The sequence below is a fragment of the Arachis ipaensis genome, chromosome B7, assembly GCF_059453495.1.
Source record: "Arachis ipaensis isolate K30076 ecotype BB chromosome B7, ASM5945349v1, whole genome shotgun sequence".
Lineage (NCBI taxonomy): Eukaryota > Viridiplantae > Streptophyta > Magnoliopsida > Fabales > Fabaceae > Arachis > Arachis ipaensis.
In genome coordinates, this window is record NC_142442.1 from 2,677,971 (window position 1) to 2,694,101 (window position 16,131).

At 34.8% G+C, this 16,131-nt stretch overlaps 2 protein-coding genes and 1 long non-coding RNA gene across 3 annotated transcripts; all 3 read left to right on the forward strand.

Annotated features, from left to right (window-relative positions):
- Positions 1-1,184: 1,184 nt before the first annotated feature.
- Positions 1,185-3,391, forward strand: LOC110264777 (cytochrome b561 and DOMON domain-containing protein At5g35735-like). Its single transcript, XM_021106943.2, has 4 exons — positions 1,185-1,418; positions 1,939-2,007; positions 2,100-2,200; positions 2,971-3,391. Exons 1-4 carry the CDS (start codon positions 1,185-1,187, stop codon positions 3,275-3,277), a joined length of 711 nt encoding a protein of 236 aa, XP_020962602.1. The 3' UTR covers positions 3,278-3,391.
- Positions 3,392-4,204: 813 nt separating this feature from the next.
- On the forward strand, positions 4,205-6,322 carry LOC148550157 (uncharacterized). The gene is made up of 3 exons (XM_088494005.1): positions 4,205-4,936; positions 5,100-6,193; positions 6,277-6,322. Exons 1-3 carry the CDS (start codon positions 4,220-4,222, stop codon positions 6,320-6,322), a joined length of 1,857 nt encoding a protein of 618 aa, XP_088350131.1. The 5' UTR covers positions 4,205-4,219.
- A 5,214-nt stretch (positions 6,323-11,536) lies between these two features.
- Positions 11,537-14,648, forward strand: LOC148550158 (uncharacterized). Its single transcript, XR_015891977.1, has 7 exons — positions 11,537-12,023; positions 12,514-12,648; positions 12,748-12,815; positions 12,926-13,058; positions 13,322-13,585; positions 13,669-13,762; positions 14,358-14,648. It is a non-coding gene; the product is annotated as an uncharacterized LOC148550158 (long non-coding RNA).
- The last annotated feature ends 1,483 nt before the right edge of the window (positions 14,649-16,131 follow it).

Here is a 16,131-nt window from a genome sequence, read left to right on the forward strand (position 1 = left end):
AACCGGGTACCGGACGGTTCGGGTTAAGATCCTGAGGTCAACGTTTCGGATGGTGGAGGGGCTCGTCTGGTCGTGGTTTCCTGGTCCCGAGTGGGCGAGATCCCGAGCACTTTGTACGGAGAGGGGGGGTGCCACCTGCAAAGACACTCCGACGCTCTTGTCAGAATACGTGCAGGCGGAAAGGAGGTGGTCTAAGAATGTGACGTACCTTGGGGGGAGAGCCAACCTCCCCCTTATATACATGTCAGTAGTGGGCCCTTCCAGTGGACAGGCCCATACCCTGAAAGGTGTTGTCCCACGGCTGTGTGCGAGCCGTACGGGACGCGTGTCCGGGTCGGGTGGAGGACGCACCACTGGGCCGGCGAGAACTCGGGTCGGGTTGACCCGCGCGAGTTTTGGGCCAGGCCGTAACAATGCATAAATGAATTGATGCTAACTAATGCCACTGGTATGATGAAAACTGAACTAATGCAATTTAACAAATTCTAATATAATACACAAATACACTAAAACTGAACTAATGCAATTTAAGAAAAAAAGTAGAAACAGAACAAGCTCAATTTCTGCAATTTTAATACAAATAATTTAAATTGCAGAATACAACAAGTTAACTAGATTTCAAAATACAAGCATAATTTTATAAACTAAATTCTCATAATAGAAGCATAATAGAAGTATAATGAAAAAAAAAAAAATTCAAGGATCTATTTGTCCTTCGAACTTTATTTGCAAAATGACGTCAAGGACTTATTTGTCCTTCGAACTTTATTCCCCTTCCAGCGTGGCACCGTAACGGACACCTGGACACCGTTTCAACCACGTCAGCCAGTTCCGTTTGGTGTATGAGAGGCAAATAGACGGAAGGACTAAATTGTCCTCCGTTTGTTAAAGTCAGGGACTTTTTTGTATTTAAATTTTGTCAGGGATGTATTCGTCAAAAAGTTAAAAAGTCAGGGACCTATCTATCTTTTTCCCAAAAATCTAAGAATAACGTAAGTGTTTGCAGATTAAATGATACACCATGGTAGTTATAATCATGTGTTCAAAGTATATACATATATTGGTGAATTAATATTAATTAATTTGACAATAAACAACACTCTAATTTTGGTAATTAAAAAGGACTTTTGTACCTAACATATATTGGTGAATTATATTAGGTGTATAAATTCTTATCCTCTTGGATGGGGAAGTATCTTGCAAATCTCTTTGGAGAAAAAGAGAAAAAGCAAAAACGAAAGAACATAGCTGTTATAAAACTCTTTGTTAACCATGTGTGGCAAGTTGGAGATGATGTTAATGGTGACCAACCATTGCAGCACAGAGTCACCCTTCAGAATGTGGATAGCACTGAGACAATTAACATCACTTCTCCCGATGGCCAAAGCTATGGTCAGAACTGGAGTTTTCTTAGATCAGTAAGTTTCTTATCACCTTTATATTCCGAGGTGGCTACTGATGTCTTCATGTGAAAATCATAACCAAGATGTTGCATTGTATTATGTTTGATAATTTAGTTAGACATATCAAATCATCTAATGATTCTCAGCTGTTATCTTTACATAAAGACATCTCCGTATATGTTCAAATAATACAATTGATATAAAGTTTAAGATGATTTGATTTATAACTAATTTTTTTCCCTTCTAAATTTACATACATATCTTTGCATGATGGATTCTTCAAATTTATAATTAATGTTGCTTTTTTTTTTCTTCTTAAGACCTACAAGTGTATTCATATCATGAACCTTACTTTTTTATTTCATATACCTCATTATTTGTATATTTATACCCAGTTAGCATGCATCATCATCAATAAACAATAGTAATGGGTATTATATATTGAGAATAAATTCTTTGCTTGTGTGCTTTGTAGAGACATACAATACATATATACATAAGTAATGTTTTTTGTGGTTGGAATTGAATGAATTAGTCAGGTGCATGGAGTTCTAAACATCATAGGGTGGGGAACACTACTACCAATTGGAGTAATAATAGCTCGGTACTTTAGAGTGTTTCCATTTATTTGGGACAAAGTTTGGTTCAATATCCACGTTGGTTTCCAATTAACTGGTTTTCTAATTGGCACTGCAGGTTGGGCTATTGGTCTTAGTCTTGGAAGATCTTCAGAGTATTACACCTTCCACACTCATCGAACCTTTGGCATTCTCATTTTCACATTTAGCACAATCCAAGTAATATTCTTCTTCTTCTCTCTTTTTGTCTATAGTTTGATTTCTACAATTTATATCTTAATAAAGTCATGCATGCACATATATAGTTGTATGCAAGATGAAGCTAATTTTTATGCAGATTTAACCAATAAAATTTCAGGATAATAATATATTATAGTAAATAGTTATGACATTAGTAGTTAATTATTTAGGGTGATTTGAGGTTTCGATTTACAGACAATAAAATGAAATATTAAGACAAACGATTTAAATTATTCTTATTGTCTCTATTTTATCTGTTTAGATATTGTTATTATACAAAAATATGGAGACATTTGCTACAAAAACTAGTTTAATTATGATAAACTAAGTTAGACACACTATGTGATTGGAAAAGGAAAAATAACAAAAAAGATGAAAAAAAAAGAATAAAAAAGGTAAAAGGTGGAAGTGGTGTGTATGAAAATTCTAATTTGGAATTTTCTTTAAATATATTTTTGCAATATTCACTCCTCTTTTATAAAATAAATAAATAAATAATCTGGTCTGACAAGCTGTTACGTACTACCAAACCACCCCCTCCCCAAATTTGGCAGTACAAGTTTGGCGGATTTAAAATACCTGCCTTTTGAGGGGCTTAGCGGACCGGCCTGATAAATTTGGCTCATTTTGTCATATTTAGGCGCGCACACATACAGTTAGTCAGTTACCCTTTGTCTTTGTCTCAACCCTGTATTTTTGTATTGAAGCATACATACTAATGTAGTGTAGTGAATTTTGTGCATTTTCAGATCGTTGTCATTTCGGTTAAAGCCGAAGATTACTGATGATTATAGAAAATACTGGAATATGTACCATCATTTTCTTGGCTATGGACTACTTGCAATCATAGTCATAAACATATTCAAAGGGATTTCAATGTTGAAAGGAGGAGTTGGATGGAAATGGGCATACATTGGAATCATTGCGTTTTTGGGTGCCATTATACTCACTTTTGAGATTGTCACATGGCTACGTTTCATGTTGAAGCTACCAGCAATCTCAATTCCACCAAAAGAAAACAAGACTAATAATAATCCCACACAAAACAAACATTAGCCATGCATGTACACAAGAGGCTGCAAAAATCTTGCTTTCATAATGTGTTCTTTTTTTCTTTTTGCCCATTTTACAATTGAAATTAGAAGTTGTTTTTTTGTTCTTCTTATTATTTTTGGGTTTTGTGGAAAATAAGGAAGCATTACCCTGATATTTGTATGTGACAATAATATATTTTTTAAATCTTATATATCAATGATAATCTATGTGTCTTATATCAGAAGGAGATAGAATCGGTGAAACATTTATTTCTATACTGTGAGCTAACATGGCATGTGTGGTGCAGTTGGTTGAGGTCTCTTGGGAAGGTGTGGCCTATTCCTGAAACCATTAGGAAAAAAAGAGGGTATTAAATATGCATTAAATTTAATAGATTGATTTATGTTGAAGAATCCACCCATCCAAACTTTTGTATATCAAAAAATTTTTTTTAGAGTAGTGCTAGGGAGCCAATGGCCTAAACGTACAATGTGTACAATGAGCTAAATTTTTGGTTTATGAATAAAATGAAACCAGGGATAATAAACATCTCATGTTATAAAAAATTAATTTTGGGTTCACCAAGGTTCAAACTCTTGACCTTGCGGATCTAGAACTCTAATACCATGTCTTGAAACCACTCATCCTAAAAGTATAACCTGACAGAACAATGTAACACTAATAATCATATCTCTAATACTTTCTAAATCTTCGTTAGGTCATTGGCTCCTTATACTTTCTCTTTTTTTTATGGTGTAATACTTCTTTTGAGTAAAATCCTAAAAAAGGTAAATTGAAATGTAATATTATAAAAGATTTACTGGTGTCCGTCTTATTCTTTTTTTTGAGTTTTTTTCTCATTCCAGTATTCCACTGCCTCAGTTTTGCGGTATCGACGAACACACACCAAGTCTCTCGAACACCTTAAAAGAAAAGGGAAAACCCTCTAAAACAGAAAGCAACATGCCAATCATACCCTTTTCGTTGTCCTCGTTACCTGCAGATATATCGGCACCCGCACTCTTGACCACCGTGAGCGCCGCTACGGCCACTGCTACAGCCATGTTATTAATCTGCAAGTCTCGTTTCATGCGCTTCAGCCCCTACGGAAAGAACCTCACAAGACACCATCTCGAGCAACCCAAACGCAATCCCAAACGCGATCCACGTGGCAAGATGCTATTCGTTTCCCAAATCGGAACTTCAAAAGCCCTAGCGACGCGCCTCTGCGATTTGTTAGAGTCGAAAGGCGTCGTTTTGGACCTCGTAGATGCCCGGAATTACGAGCCCGAATCCCTACCCAAGGAGAACCTCGTCGTCCTCGTTGCTTCAACTTCGGAAGTTTGGAACCTATATTCCGCACGGGATTTCTCCTCCAATCACGACCTAGCTTGGGGAGCAAGGTTCTTCGTCGATTGGATCAAGGAAAAAGCGAACGCCTTTAAGGTTGGAGCGTTTGTTGTGAATGCTTGCAGTTTCAGTGCCTTTGTCGTGGGCAGCGAGGTTAATGAAGGTGGCAAGAATTTGAGGGCTAAGGCCGCCAATGAGATTAGGGGTTTGAGGCACACTGCTGTATCGAATGCGGATTTTGACAGCTGGTGGGGAAGTGTTGTTGCGGTTTTGCAAGGTGCTGTTTTGGGAGCTGCTGCTGATGGAATATGCGGGGAATCTGAACCTGAGGTCCGTTTCTGCATCCTCTTAACTGGAGAACTATGGCGTTTCTATTTATTATCATCACACTGCATAGCTTTCTATTTAATAGTTAAACTTATGGTGATTTAATTCTGTCGTAGATAATATGATTGTTTCCCTATTTAATAGTTAATTGTTTCCCTAATTCAAGGATGCTGGTTCTTCTGATCCAAAGCGTTTATATATGTTGGTGGAAAATGGGGATTGGATATTAGAGGAGACCGAGACTGGTTGGAGCTTCTCTAATACCATCAAGCACAGGATGTTAACTATCAATGACGACAACTTTATGAAAGATGGCACTATTAAACTTGATGAAGTAGGTCGTGTAACTCCTGAATGGCCACTTAAAGATGATCTATTCGTCGACAACAGTCGGTTACCAACTTCTCAAGGATTTTGTTCTGTTGGTCACTGCCTTTTCTTTGCTGGTGGTTTTGTGGCTACTATTTTACCAGAATGGAACTTGAGTGTGGACGATCTTTTCCCATCAAACCTGTGGTGCCTCAAGTTTAAGGATTCTACTTGGGTTTGGAGTATATGTGGAAGCATGTTCTGCCACCGATCAAATCCCTTAATAGTCCCACACGATGGCAAATTGTACATCTTTGGGGGTCATGAAGTAGGTGCACATTGGGTTGAGATCTATAGCCTAAAATCAGGTCTTTGGGAAAAAAGGGAAGTGCCCAATTCTGCTCTCTTGCCAGATCTCACGTGCCCTCCTAGCTCTTACTTTTTTTGGGAGGATAGCAACAAGAGTCACAAGAAGACCCGCATTGTATTGTATTCTGTTGATTATAAGTATAACCGTCAGTGGCTCATGTCATATGACGTCAAGGCTAACAGCTGGGAAGCAGTTGAATGCAATTTTCCGTCAGTTCCTGAAGCTTGTTCTCGAAAAGTAGTTTGGTTGGGATGCAGCCATTATCTTCTGATTGTTGACTTCGGTGAAATGGGGTGGACGTGGTATATTTATGACTTGTCCAAGAAGAAGCTTGTGGCAGTAGTGCCCATAGATGATTTGGACAACAGTGGGATGGTATCAAATATTTTTTGTTGCCCCCACACTAGCAAAGAAAGTTTGATCTATGTATTGATGGAATTCGATGAAAGGGCTTTCGAGAAAGGGTCAAATCTTCCTCAGCTTGTTCCTTATGCCAGAGTCAGGCTCCAACTCAAACCCTTTTCTGCCAAGATTGAATCCAAGAGTTATCTTAGAGTTGATCCTCATTACCAATGCTATATGTGAGTATGCGCTTCTCTTTAAACTTGTTTCACCCTATCCATTGATTGAGCTTTGATATTTACTTCTTTAACTCGGTGGACAGATTTGCTGCTGGAGTTGAAGGCAATAAAGAGAAGACTGTAGTTTAGTATACTGGTGTGGTCGATATTAGGAATTAGGATTTCACCATCAATGACAAGTAGCCAAAGAAAGAAGTGATGGATACCAAAGTCATATGAAAGCTCTGGCCACCTTGAATCCAACTTTGTTGCCAAGACATGCATGCCAATCTGCCTTTCTACAAGTATAGAAATATTTTGTAAGCTATGTATTTACCTCTTTGGCCAACATCTCCCAAGTCTAAGTGCAATTGAGATGTATATACTCTTTTATCATGATTTTGAGATATTAGAATCTTCAACTTTCGCTAAGTACTAATGTGACTTGTATCATATGGAGCACAAGATGTTACCTCCTTACAGATCATACTACTAAAACTATACGCTGTATCAAATAGTTCATAACATGGAATTTTTATCTTCATTTATATCTAGAAATAAACAACTTTTATTAAATATGATGGTGGCGTGAGGACGACTTCTCACTTCATCACGGGTCTTCGATATCACCCTTTATGGCCCATTTTTGAAACTTGAGAGATAAGTTTTGCAATCAGTGATGATTTTGTATCTAGTCGAATGGTGGTTCTTTTGGTTTGGACTTTGGAAAGGTTGTAGTAGTGGTAATATTTTAGTAGACTTTTTTAGGTTGTGGTTTCTTTCTATACTCCACAATGACGATTTCTTGCCGAATCGTTTGAGTTTTACAATTCAGCATCCTATGAGATTTTCTGCCGACATTATTATCTAGTAAGATTTTATCCAGTAAAATATCAGATGCTTTTTTGAAAAATTGAGCGTTATTCTTGAAGGAGATGAATTTTTTTTTTAATTTCCAGTTTTAGAGTTGGTGTGGTTGCAACTTGAGGTTTTTGAAGAGAAGATAGGTAGGGAGAGTTTAAACTTAGTAATAGGTCGTTAAGGAATTTCGTGTCAAACATTTTTGTTCCCCAAAAAATTTATTACGTTAAAGTTCCTAAACTTTATAAAGGTAAGACATATAAGTCTTTTTATTACATTTTTGATAATTTATTTGTCTAAGTGAAAATAGATCTAACTAGAATTTATATGTCTTATATAAAATGGAGTAGCGTAAAGATCTCATAATATACACTGTATAGAGATAAAGAAATTTTGTTTTATGCTGGACATTCATAGATGGCTTGTGTGTTGGAGTAGCGGCTTCGTTTGTTGGGTTAAGAGTTCTCTCCGTAACGTGATGGCAAAGGGCAACAGAATTGCCTGGGCTGACGGACATAGCGAACAGGCTGATGAGTAGACTCCTCATGCTATGGCTAATGCGTGGCCTCTTGTTGGATTTTAGCGGCACGAGTTCATTGGCTACATAGAGGTGTATTTGTATGAGGGTGAGATATTAGGAGTGTTAATATTTTGAAGGGAATAGTATATTAAAATAGGAAATCTTAGGCTTTTGGCCCCTTTGTATAGAAAAAAATGGATATTGTTCATATCTGGTTCAAAAAGATAAAGTCAGGCCCATTAAGTATAAAGGTTCACCAAGAGTCTCCACTTATCCGACCTCTTTGGAGGTCGGACACAACAAAAAGGTTCAGTTTTACTTATCTGAATAAGCAACTACTTTTTTGAATTTTTCCTACTATCTCTATTTTCTCTAAAAGATACATCATAACAAACTCTCAAGATAATAAATACATTTATACCCCTTATGTATATTTATGTTATAATCTACTAAAAAACACGCGTAAAATTTTTGCTAACTTAAGCATTTGAGTCTTTTGCAGGTACCACCTCCCACTTTCTGATGACGAACTCGGATAGCGGCACCTCGGCGCGAAGACAAATCGGGCGCTGCCTCTAGGGGTGGCAAAGTGGGCCGGCCTGCCCCGCCTAGGCCCGCACCATAAACGGGGCGGACCGGCCCGCCCCACCAACTAAAATGGGTTCAAAATGCTAGCCCGCCCCGCTTTATGGCGGATTGGCGGGCTAGCCCGCTTGACTCTTTTTTTTTTTTTTTGAAAAATAAAATTCATTAAAATTAACCAAAAAATAATAATTAAAAAATCAAATACGAATAAAAAATAGTCAAATTATAATATAATTTTTTACTTTTTTTTTTTAATTTTTAACTTCAATAAAATTGTTCAAAATAATATTTGTCAATAGAATCATCTTTATTTTAAAAAATAAGTAACATAATTTGAGCATATATACGAAATTGTAAAATAAAATAAATAATGTTAATAACTAAAAGAAAAATAAAAACAAAAAAAAGTGTTTAAAAATTCTATAATTATTAATTTTATAATAATAATCACTATTTTATTTAATAAAAAATAAAGAAAAATAAAAATCTTTGGCCCGGCGGACCGGCCCGCCCCGCCAAAATCCGCCAATTTGGCGGTGCGGGTTTGGCGGGTTTTTTTAATTTGGCGGGCTCCAGATCCTAGCCCGACCCGCCTTTATTACCGGGTTTAGCGGATCGGCCCGGCGGGCTCGACCCGTTTTGCCACCCCTAGCTGCCTCACACGAAGTCTGGACCTCACGTTCAGGTCCAAGTCAGGTAACCTTCGAAACAGATATCTAATTTTTCCTTCTTTATATTTATGGAGCTTTTTTCTAGATGGGGGTGTCTAAAATGAGAATATGAGACCAACAATTTTGTGTACATTAAATATGTCACTTTTATAAACTATTAGATTTTATAAAATAAAAATTAAATAATGTTATAAAAAATATTGAAAGACTTTAATTAATATAGAGCATATTACTGCAGAAATAATAACATTTTTATTTTTAGAGTAAATTTAAATAAACAATACAGAACATATCAACATATAAAAAAATATAAATCTTTTTTATTATTAAATTTAATAAGTATGGAGTAACATTTTTTATTATGTTAAAAATAAATTCACATTAAGATTTTTTATTTCAATATGTAAAATATAAAATAATTAAATTTTATTTATATTACTTGGCATATGATAAATTATTTTAGTTTAAGATAAAAAAATATCTTATATATTCATTTTTTAAAATATTACTACATAATATAAAATTATATAAATATTATTAAAATACATACTATTCAAAAGATTACATATATATATATTTTTTAAATTAAGAATGAGACATAAATCTAAGACCTCTATGTGAGGAGAAAAAACTATGTCATTTAATCTATATATAAATCGTTGGCTCAAAAAATTACATATATATTATTAGATTTTGTAAGAAAATAATAATTCCGTAATATTTAATTTTTTGGTTGTTTTATTTATATTTTCAACAAAATAATAGAAACAGAAAATAAACAATAATATTATTTCTTTAATAATTTTAAATATCTATAAAAATTATTCTGGTTGAGATAAAACTGGTACATAAAAAGTTTTAAGTTATGTTATTATTTTCACATTGGACAATTTTAGTTGCGGGTCGAGGTAGGAATAAGAAGCAATTATATTTATAGAATAAATGATCAAATTAGTCCCTAAAAGATCACTCGTTTTACAAATTGGTCCTCAAAAGATTTTTTAAATCAAATTCGTCATTTAAAAATTTTAAATTAGTCATATTAGTCCTTCCGTCACTTTGTTTATTGATGGTGTCAAAATTTGCTAATGTGACACGTTAAGTGATATCCCAACACACACCTAGAAGTCTTAATTGACTATCAACATGATTAGTTTATGAAATTAGATTAATCAAAACCTAATCGAGGGAAGAACTTGAAACATTGAAAATTTTCAAGTTGAGATTGATTTAATCTAATTTCATAAACTAATCATGTTAATAGTCAATTAAGACTCGCTACAACATTTTGGGTCTATGACCACGGTTTTTTTGTCACATTTTTTTTTACAAATAAAAAAATCTATAGTCACAGTTTTTTGAAAAAAGGGTGACCATAGAGTACCTATGGTCACGGTTTTTTACAGTGACCAAAAAGGATTTATGGTCACGGTTTTTTAAAAAAGGTGACTTAAAAGGGTCTTTGGTCACGGTTTTGGGAGTGATCAAAAGGGGTCTATGATCATGGTTTTGAAGGGTGACCTAAAAGGGTCTACGGTCACGGTTTTGGGGTGACCTAAAGGGATCTATGGTCATAGTTTTTTACAATGACAAAAAAGAATCTATGGTCACGATTTTTCAAAAAGAGTGACTTAAAAGAGTCTATGGTTACGATTTTGGGGGATAACCTAAAGGGGTCTATGGTCACGGTTTTGGGAGTGAGCTAAAGGGGTCTATAGTCACGATTTTTCGAAAGGGTGACCTAAAATGGGTCTATGGTCACGGTATCGGAGAGTGACCTAAGGGTCTATGGTCACGGTTTTGGGAGGTGACCTACAGGAGTCTATAGTCACTGTTTTGGGGGGTGACCTAAAGAGGTCTGTGATCACGGTTTTGGAAAGGGTCTATGGTCACTGTTTTTCAAAAAGATAACCTAAAAGGGTCTATGGTCACAGTTTTGGGGGTGATCTAAAAGGGTCTATGGACACGGTTTTTGGGGTGATCTAAAATTGCTATAGTCACAGTTTTGGGGGGTGACCTAAAAGGGTCTATGGTCACAGTTTTGGAAGTAACCTAAAGGTATCTGCGGTCACGGTTTTAAAAGGTGATCTAAAATGGTCTATGGTCACGATTTTTAAAAAAAGGCGATCTAAAATGATTAAGTTGAATACTATTAATTTTAAATTAAAAAATTATTTAAAACTTAAAACTAATTAGTAAGTTGACAACTAAATATTATATTTTTAATATAATTTAAGTAAATTATGATTGATTTTTAATTATTATTCTACCTTCTAATTTTATTAAAATTTCTCCACTATTCTAATCCTAACTCTAATCCTAATCCTAACTCTAATTACTATTCAAGAATATTTTTGTAACTAAATCAGATTTTGATCATTTGAATATAAATTAATTAAGATTCTTAAATAATTTTTTTATAATTTTGGGTATTTCATATATTTAAAATTTTAAAATTTTAATAATTAAAAACTAATGATAATTATATATAATTTATTTTAAATATTAAAATTTTTTATTTAATTTTATAAATAAAAAATTAAATATAATATTTTTAACTTTAAATTAAAAAATTATTTAAAATTTAAAATTAATTAATAACTTAATAATTAAAAATTAAAAAACAAATTAATAATTGAATAATATTTTTAAAATGATTTTAAAAAAATTAAATTAAATTTTAAATTACTCTATATCCTACTTATTAAAATTATTAAATCCTAACCTACCCTATCCCTCACCTACCCTTACCCCCTCAGCCCCTTCCCCACGGTTAGAAAGAAAGAAAGAAAGAAAGGAAGGAAGAAAGAAAAGAGACGCCGGCGCCGGCGGGGATGGGTGTCGCCGTCGTCGTTACAGAACCGAGAAGGAGAGGGAGGAAACGTTGAGAGAGAGGAACGTCGTCGAGCCAAACGCGAGAGAGAGAGGGGGCCACCGCAATCCACGCCGCCGCTGGAGGGATCGTAGCACGTCGCTGCTGCCGTCAAGATCGCGGTCGTCGCCGTCCATTGTCGCTGTCGCGTCGCCATTGAAGAAGAGAGGGAGAAGAGAACGCAGGCCAGTGGCCCAGGGGGAGGAGTTGCCGCCGTTCGTGCCTCCCGTCGCCGTTGCGGTCTCGCCGTCGCCGCTGTTTGGGTAGTCACCGGAGGGAGCCGTGGCTGTCCGCGCCGCCGTCGGAGCTGCTGCTCCATTCCGTCGCTGTCTGCGTGCTCGGGTATGTTTGTTCCCTCTTCCTCTGACCCCTTCACCCAACAATGTACCAAATTCCTAAGCTAAAAACCCCTTCACTTTTTGCTTGCTGTGTTAGATGTTTCTTGCTGGATTTATTTAACTTTTTGCTTTGCTGCTGGTTGCTGTGTATTTCAAATCTTGCTGCTATGTTGCTAGTTTGTTAAATGGTTAAGTTGCTAATTGTTGCTGTGTTAGTTGTTTCTAGTTGAATTTAGTTGTTTCTAGTTGCTAATTACTCAATCATTATAGTTTTCTATGTTTCAGCTGCAATGGACTAAGCAGTAAGATGCCTTTGTTTATTGTTTCTATCTTGGATGATTGTTCTTTCGGTGGATAGGACCTTAACTGGCATGATTTGATTGTTTACATTAACATTTACAGCAAAATATATAATATTGCTTAGCATGTTTAGTGGTAAATATCCAACTATCTATATGTTAAGCATAAGCCTAATCTAATTAATTAATTTCCAGCAAAATAAGGTTCAAAAGATATGGATGCATTGAATCCTTCTTGGAGAAAGAAACATCGAATCCTTCTTGGAAGCTCTCCTTACCGCATGTACTTGTGGGGACCCTTTCATCATTTCTATTTGGATACCATCTTGGGTTTGTGCTTTATAGTTTCTCCTTTGCATTCTTCCTTGACTTTGATTGGTAGTCCAGTTAACTTTTCAATATTGATCCTCTGTTTTTTGTTTTATCCAGAGTAGTTAATGAACCACTTGAAAGCATATCTAGGGATCTTGGCTTCAGGGGAAATACCTTGGCAGAAGGTGAAACTAAAAATTCCAATACCATGCTTAATTTGATGCATTCTTAAAAGTTTCAAATAATTTGATCTGGTTTGATTTGTTTATTTATTGTTGTGTGGTTTTGAATGAAGGTCTGGTGGTGAGCATGTGTCTTGGTGGTGCGTTAATTGGAAGTCTATTCAGTGGCTGGATTGCTGATGCAGTTGGGTGTCGTAGGGCTTTCCGGTTGTGTGCTTTGCCAATGATAATTGGCGCTTCGATGAGGTTATATTTCTAAAGCCAGTATATTCTCTTCATCTTTAATATCCTAGGTTTCGATGCATCTTTTTAGGCTATTTTTATTTTCTCTTTTCTGTTTTCCAGAGTTGCTTTTTCTGAAACATCTGACCCCACTCTGATTTAAATTTAGTCAAGTAGCAGATTCCCTTGTTCTCAAATGTGAATCCTTATGGCTAGTTCTCAGTGAAAATTTCTGTGTTTTTAATTTTTCAGTGCAGCAATAAACAACTTGTTTGGTATGCTTGTAGGATGGTTATTTGTTGGGACTGGCCTGGGTCTGGGCCCTCCTGCTGTTGCTCTGTATGTGACGGAGGCATGAATATGGTTGCATCTGCCTAATTGAGTAGGCTGAAAATTTACTTGATTATTCGTGAGATCACAATATTTGGTGGATGGTAGGTTTCTCCTTCTTTTGTACGGGGTACCTATGGAGCCTTAATCCAGATTGCAACTTGCCTTGATATATTGGGACCTTTATTGATCGGAATCCCTGTCAAAGAAATCTCTGGATGGTATGATTTAAATTTGAAATCATGTTATATACTTATTACTAGTCATATGCGATGTTAAATAGACCCTTTTTTTTGGGCCTCAGGTGGCGGGTGTGTTTCGGGGCATCTACTATTCCTGCTGGCATACTTGTTCTGGGAATGGTCTTCTGTGCAGAGAGTCCACATTGGTTATACAAGGTTGGCAGCTAATATTAGATTTAGATGAAATTTTCTCTGTTATCATCCTTTTATTGTAACTTATTGCTGAATCCCATGAAATATGTAATGTTGATAATACAAATTGTTTAAGAGTTCCTCTTATGTTGCCTTTGAATGTATGCTTGATATCAAGCTTTTTTTTTTTTGGGTCAATAAGTGAAAGCTTGAATATGCCTTGTTATGTTGCTGTTGTATCTGTTTACTCTCTCATTGTAGTGTTGGTTTAAGTTTGTCAGTAAAAACGTTGAAGAATATATATGTCCTAGGGTTTGTAGTTCTCCAAAGCTTCTCTTCACTTATTTGCTTGTTCTCATTGTTCTATTTAAAACCTGACTTTTATGGGCGTGAATAGAACATTATCCATAACCGCATCTCTTCTAGCCTCGTCAACGTCAGGTATAAATAAAATAGTATTGATCTTCACTGGTCAGTGAGACAGAAGATCATTCATTACCTAGTGTTTGTAGCTTTTGAGTGTTCCTTTTTGCTTCTCTTCATTGCATTTTCATTCCTGTATCTCTCTGGTTTCCATACTTCACATAACACCTGGTGGTTTCTCTCTATGATTATGTAGCAAGGAAGAATTGCTAAAGCAGAAGCCACATTTGAGAGGCTTCTGATGGGTGCTTCAGAAGCAAAATTTGCTATTTGCTATGTCAGAATTATCTAAGTAGATAGAGGAGATGACACTGATACTGTGAAGCTCTCAGGATTATCTAAATGTAATATATATTTTGATGTGTTTTGTACTTTTTGAAATGAGACTTTATCTGATATTACATGTAATGGATAAATTACACTCTATTTTGATTGTGTTGTTTGGACTAAAAACATATCTAGCTTATAATGTAATTTTTATGATTTAGATTTCTTGAATTTCTCATTTTTAGATTTATGTTGTGATTATCATTTTGGGATGTGATTATACTTTAAAAAAAAAAAATCTCATAAAACAAAATAGGCTATGGTCACGGTTTTACAAAAAGGTGATTATAGATAAGCTATGGTGACTATGGTCATGGTTTTAAGGTGAGGTGATCATACATGCCATGTTCATGGTGAAAACCGTGGCCATTGATAAGGCTATGGTCACGGTTTTAAGGTGGGGCGACACTATCAACAAACAAAATGACGGAAGAACTAATATGACTAATTTAAATTTTTTAAACGACAAATTTGATTAAATTTTTTTTTCAAAAACCAATTTAGAGAATGAATAATATTTCAGAAATTAATTTGACTATTTACTCTATATTTATATATCTATAGACATATAATTATTTATTAAAATAAGTCTAATCTTTTAATTTTTTCATAATACACTTTAATTATATTGCAAATAAAATAAGTAGTATGACATCATTCTAAAAAAAAATTCTAGCTATTATAATTATAGATGCCTTTTATGTTAATTATTATTTTTTAATTTTTTAAATATACTATCCTATAAGTATGAATTTATGATGATTAAAAAATTGAAGGAGTTGATACATCTGGTATGAATATAAGTGTTTTTACTTAGTTTACATGATTGTATTTCTTTTCATCATGCAGGTGCAAAAACTACTTGGTTATGGTTGAGTATTTTTTTATGGACTCAAATGAAGATGGCAAAAATATTTTTTTATAAAGATGTTTTATTTAAAAGTGTGGCTTATCTATTTAGCCACACTTTAAACAAAATAACACTTTTATAAATATCAAAATCTAACCCTATAACCTATCATCCAAAGGTCAAAAAGAAATATATTCACATGAAGACAATTATAAAGTCTTCATTGTAGTATCTACCTTTTTCTATTACTATTATTTAATGTTCATCAATGTGATTTATAAGAAATGCGTTTTTTTCTCAAAAATATTTTTGAATGAAAAAACTTACATTGCTTGAATAATCTTTATCAGTTTAGTTACACATCCAAGTCTTTTTTGGCAAATAAGTCCAATCAAGTTGGTCAAAACTCAACAAAAATCACTTCCATTACACCAGCGTGTAAACACACGAGCTTTACTAACGTAAACATATCCTTCTTCGTCTTCACATTCCTTATTCTTCTTCACATTTCTCCTTCTTCTTCGCATTCCTCCTTCTTCTTTGCCGCGTTCCTTCTTCTTCTTTGTCGCGTTCCTTCTTCTTCGTCATGTATTTTCTCTCAATCGTCGTTCTTTTATCGCTGCTGTTGTTGCTGTGTTTTTTTCTTTTTTTTTCTTCCTTTAATTAAGGTTCATTTGGATCCAGAAATGAATTCAATATGTTTTTGTTGATGATTGAGTCTTTTTTACTGTTTGTTAAAAACTGAACTAATTTCGGTTCATTTGTGAGTTAATTGAGGTTCACCTGATGCTGT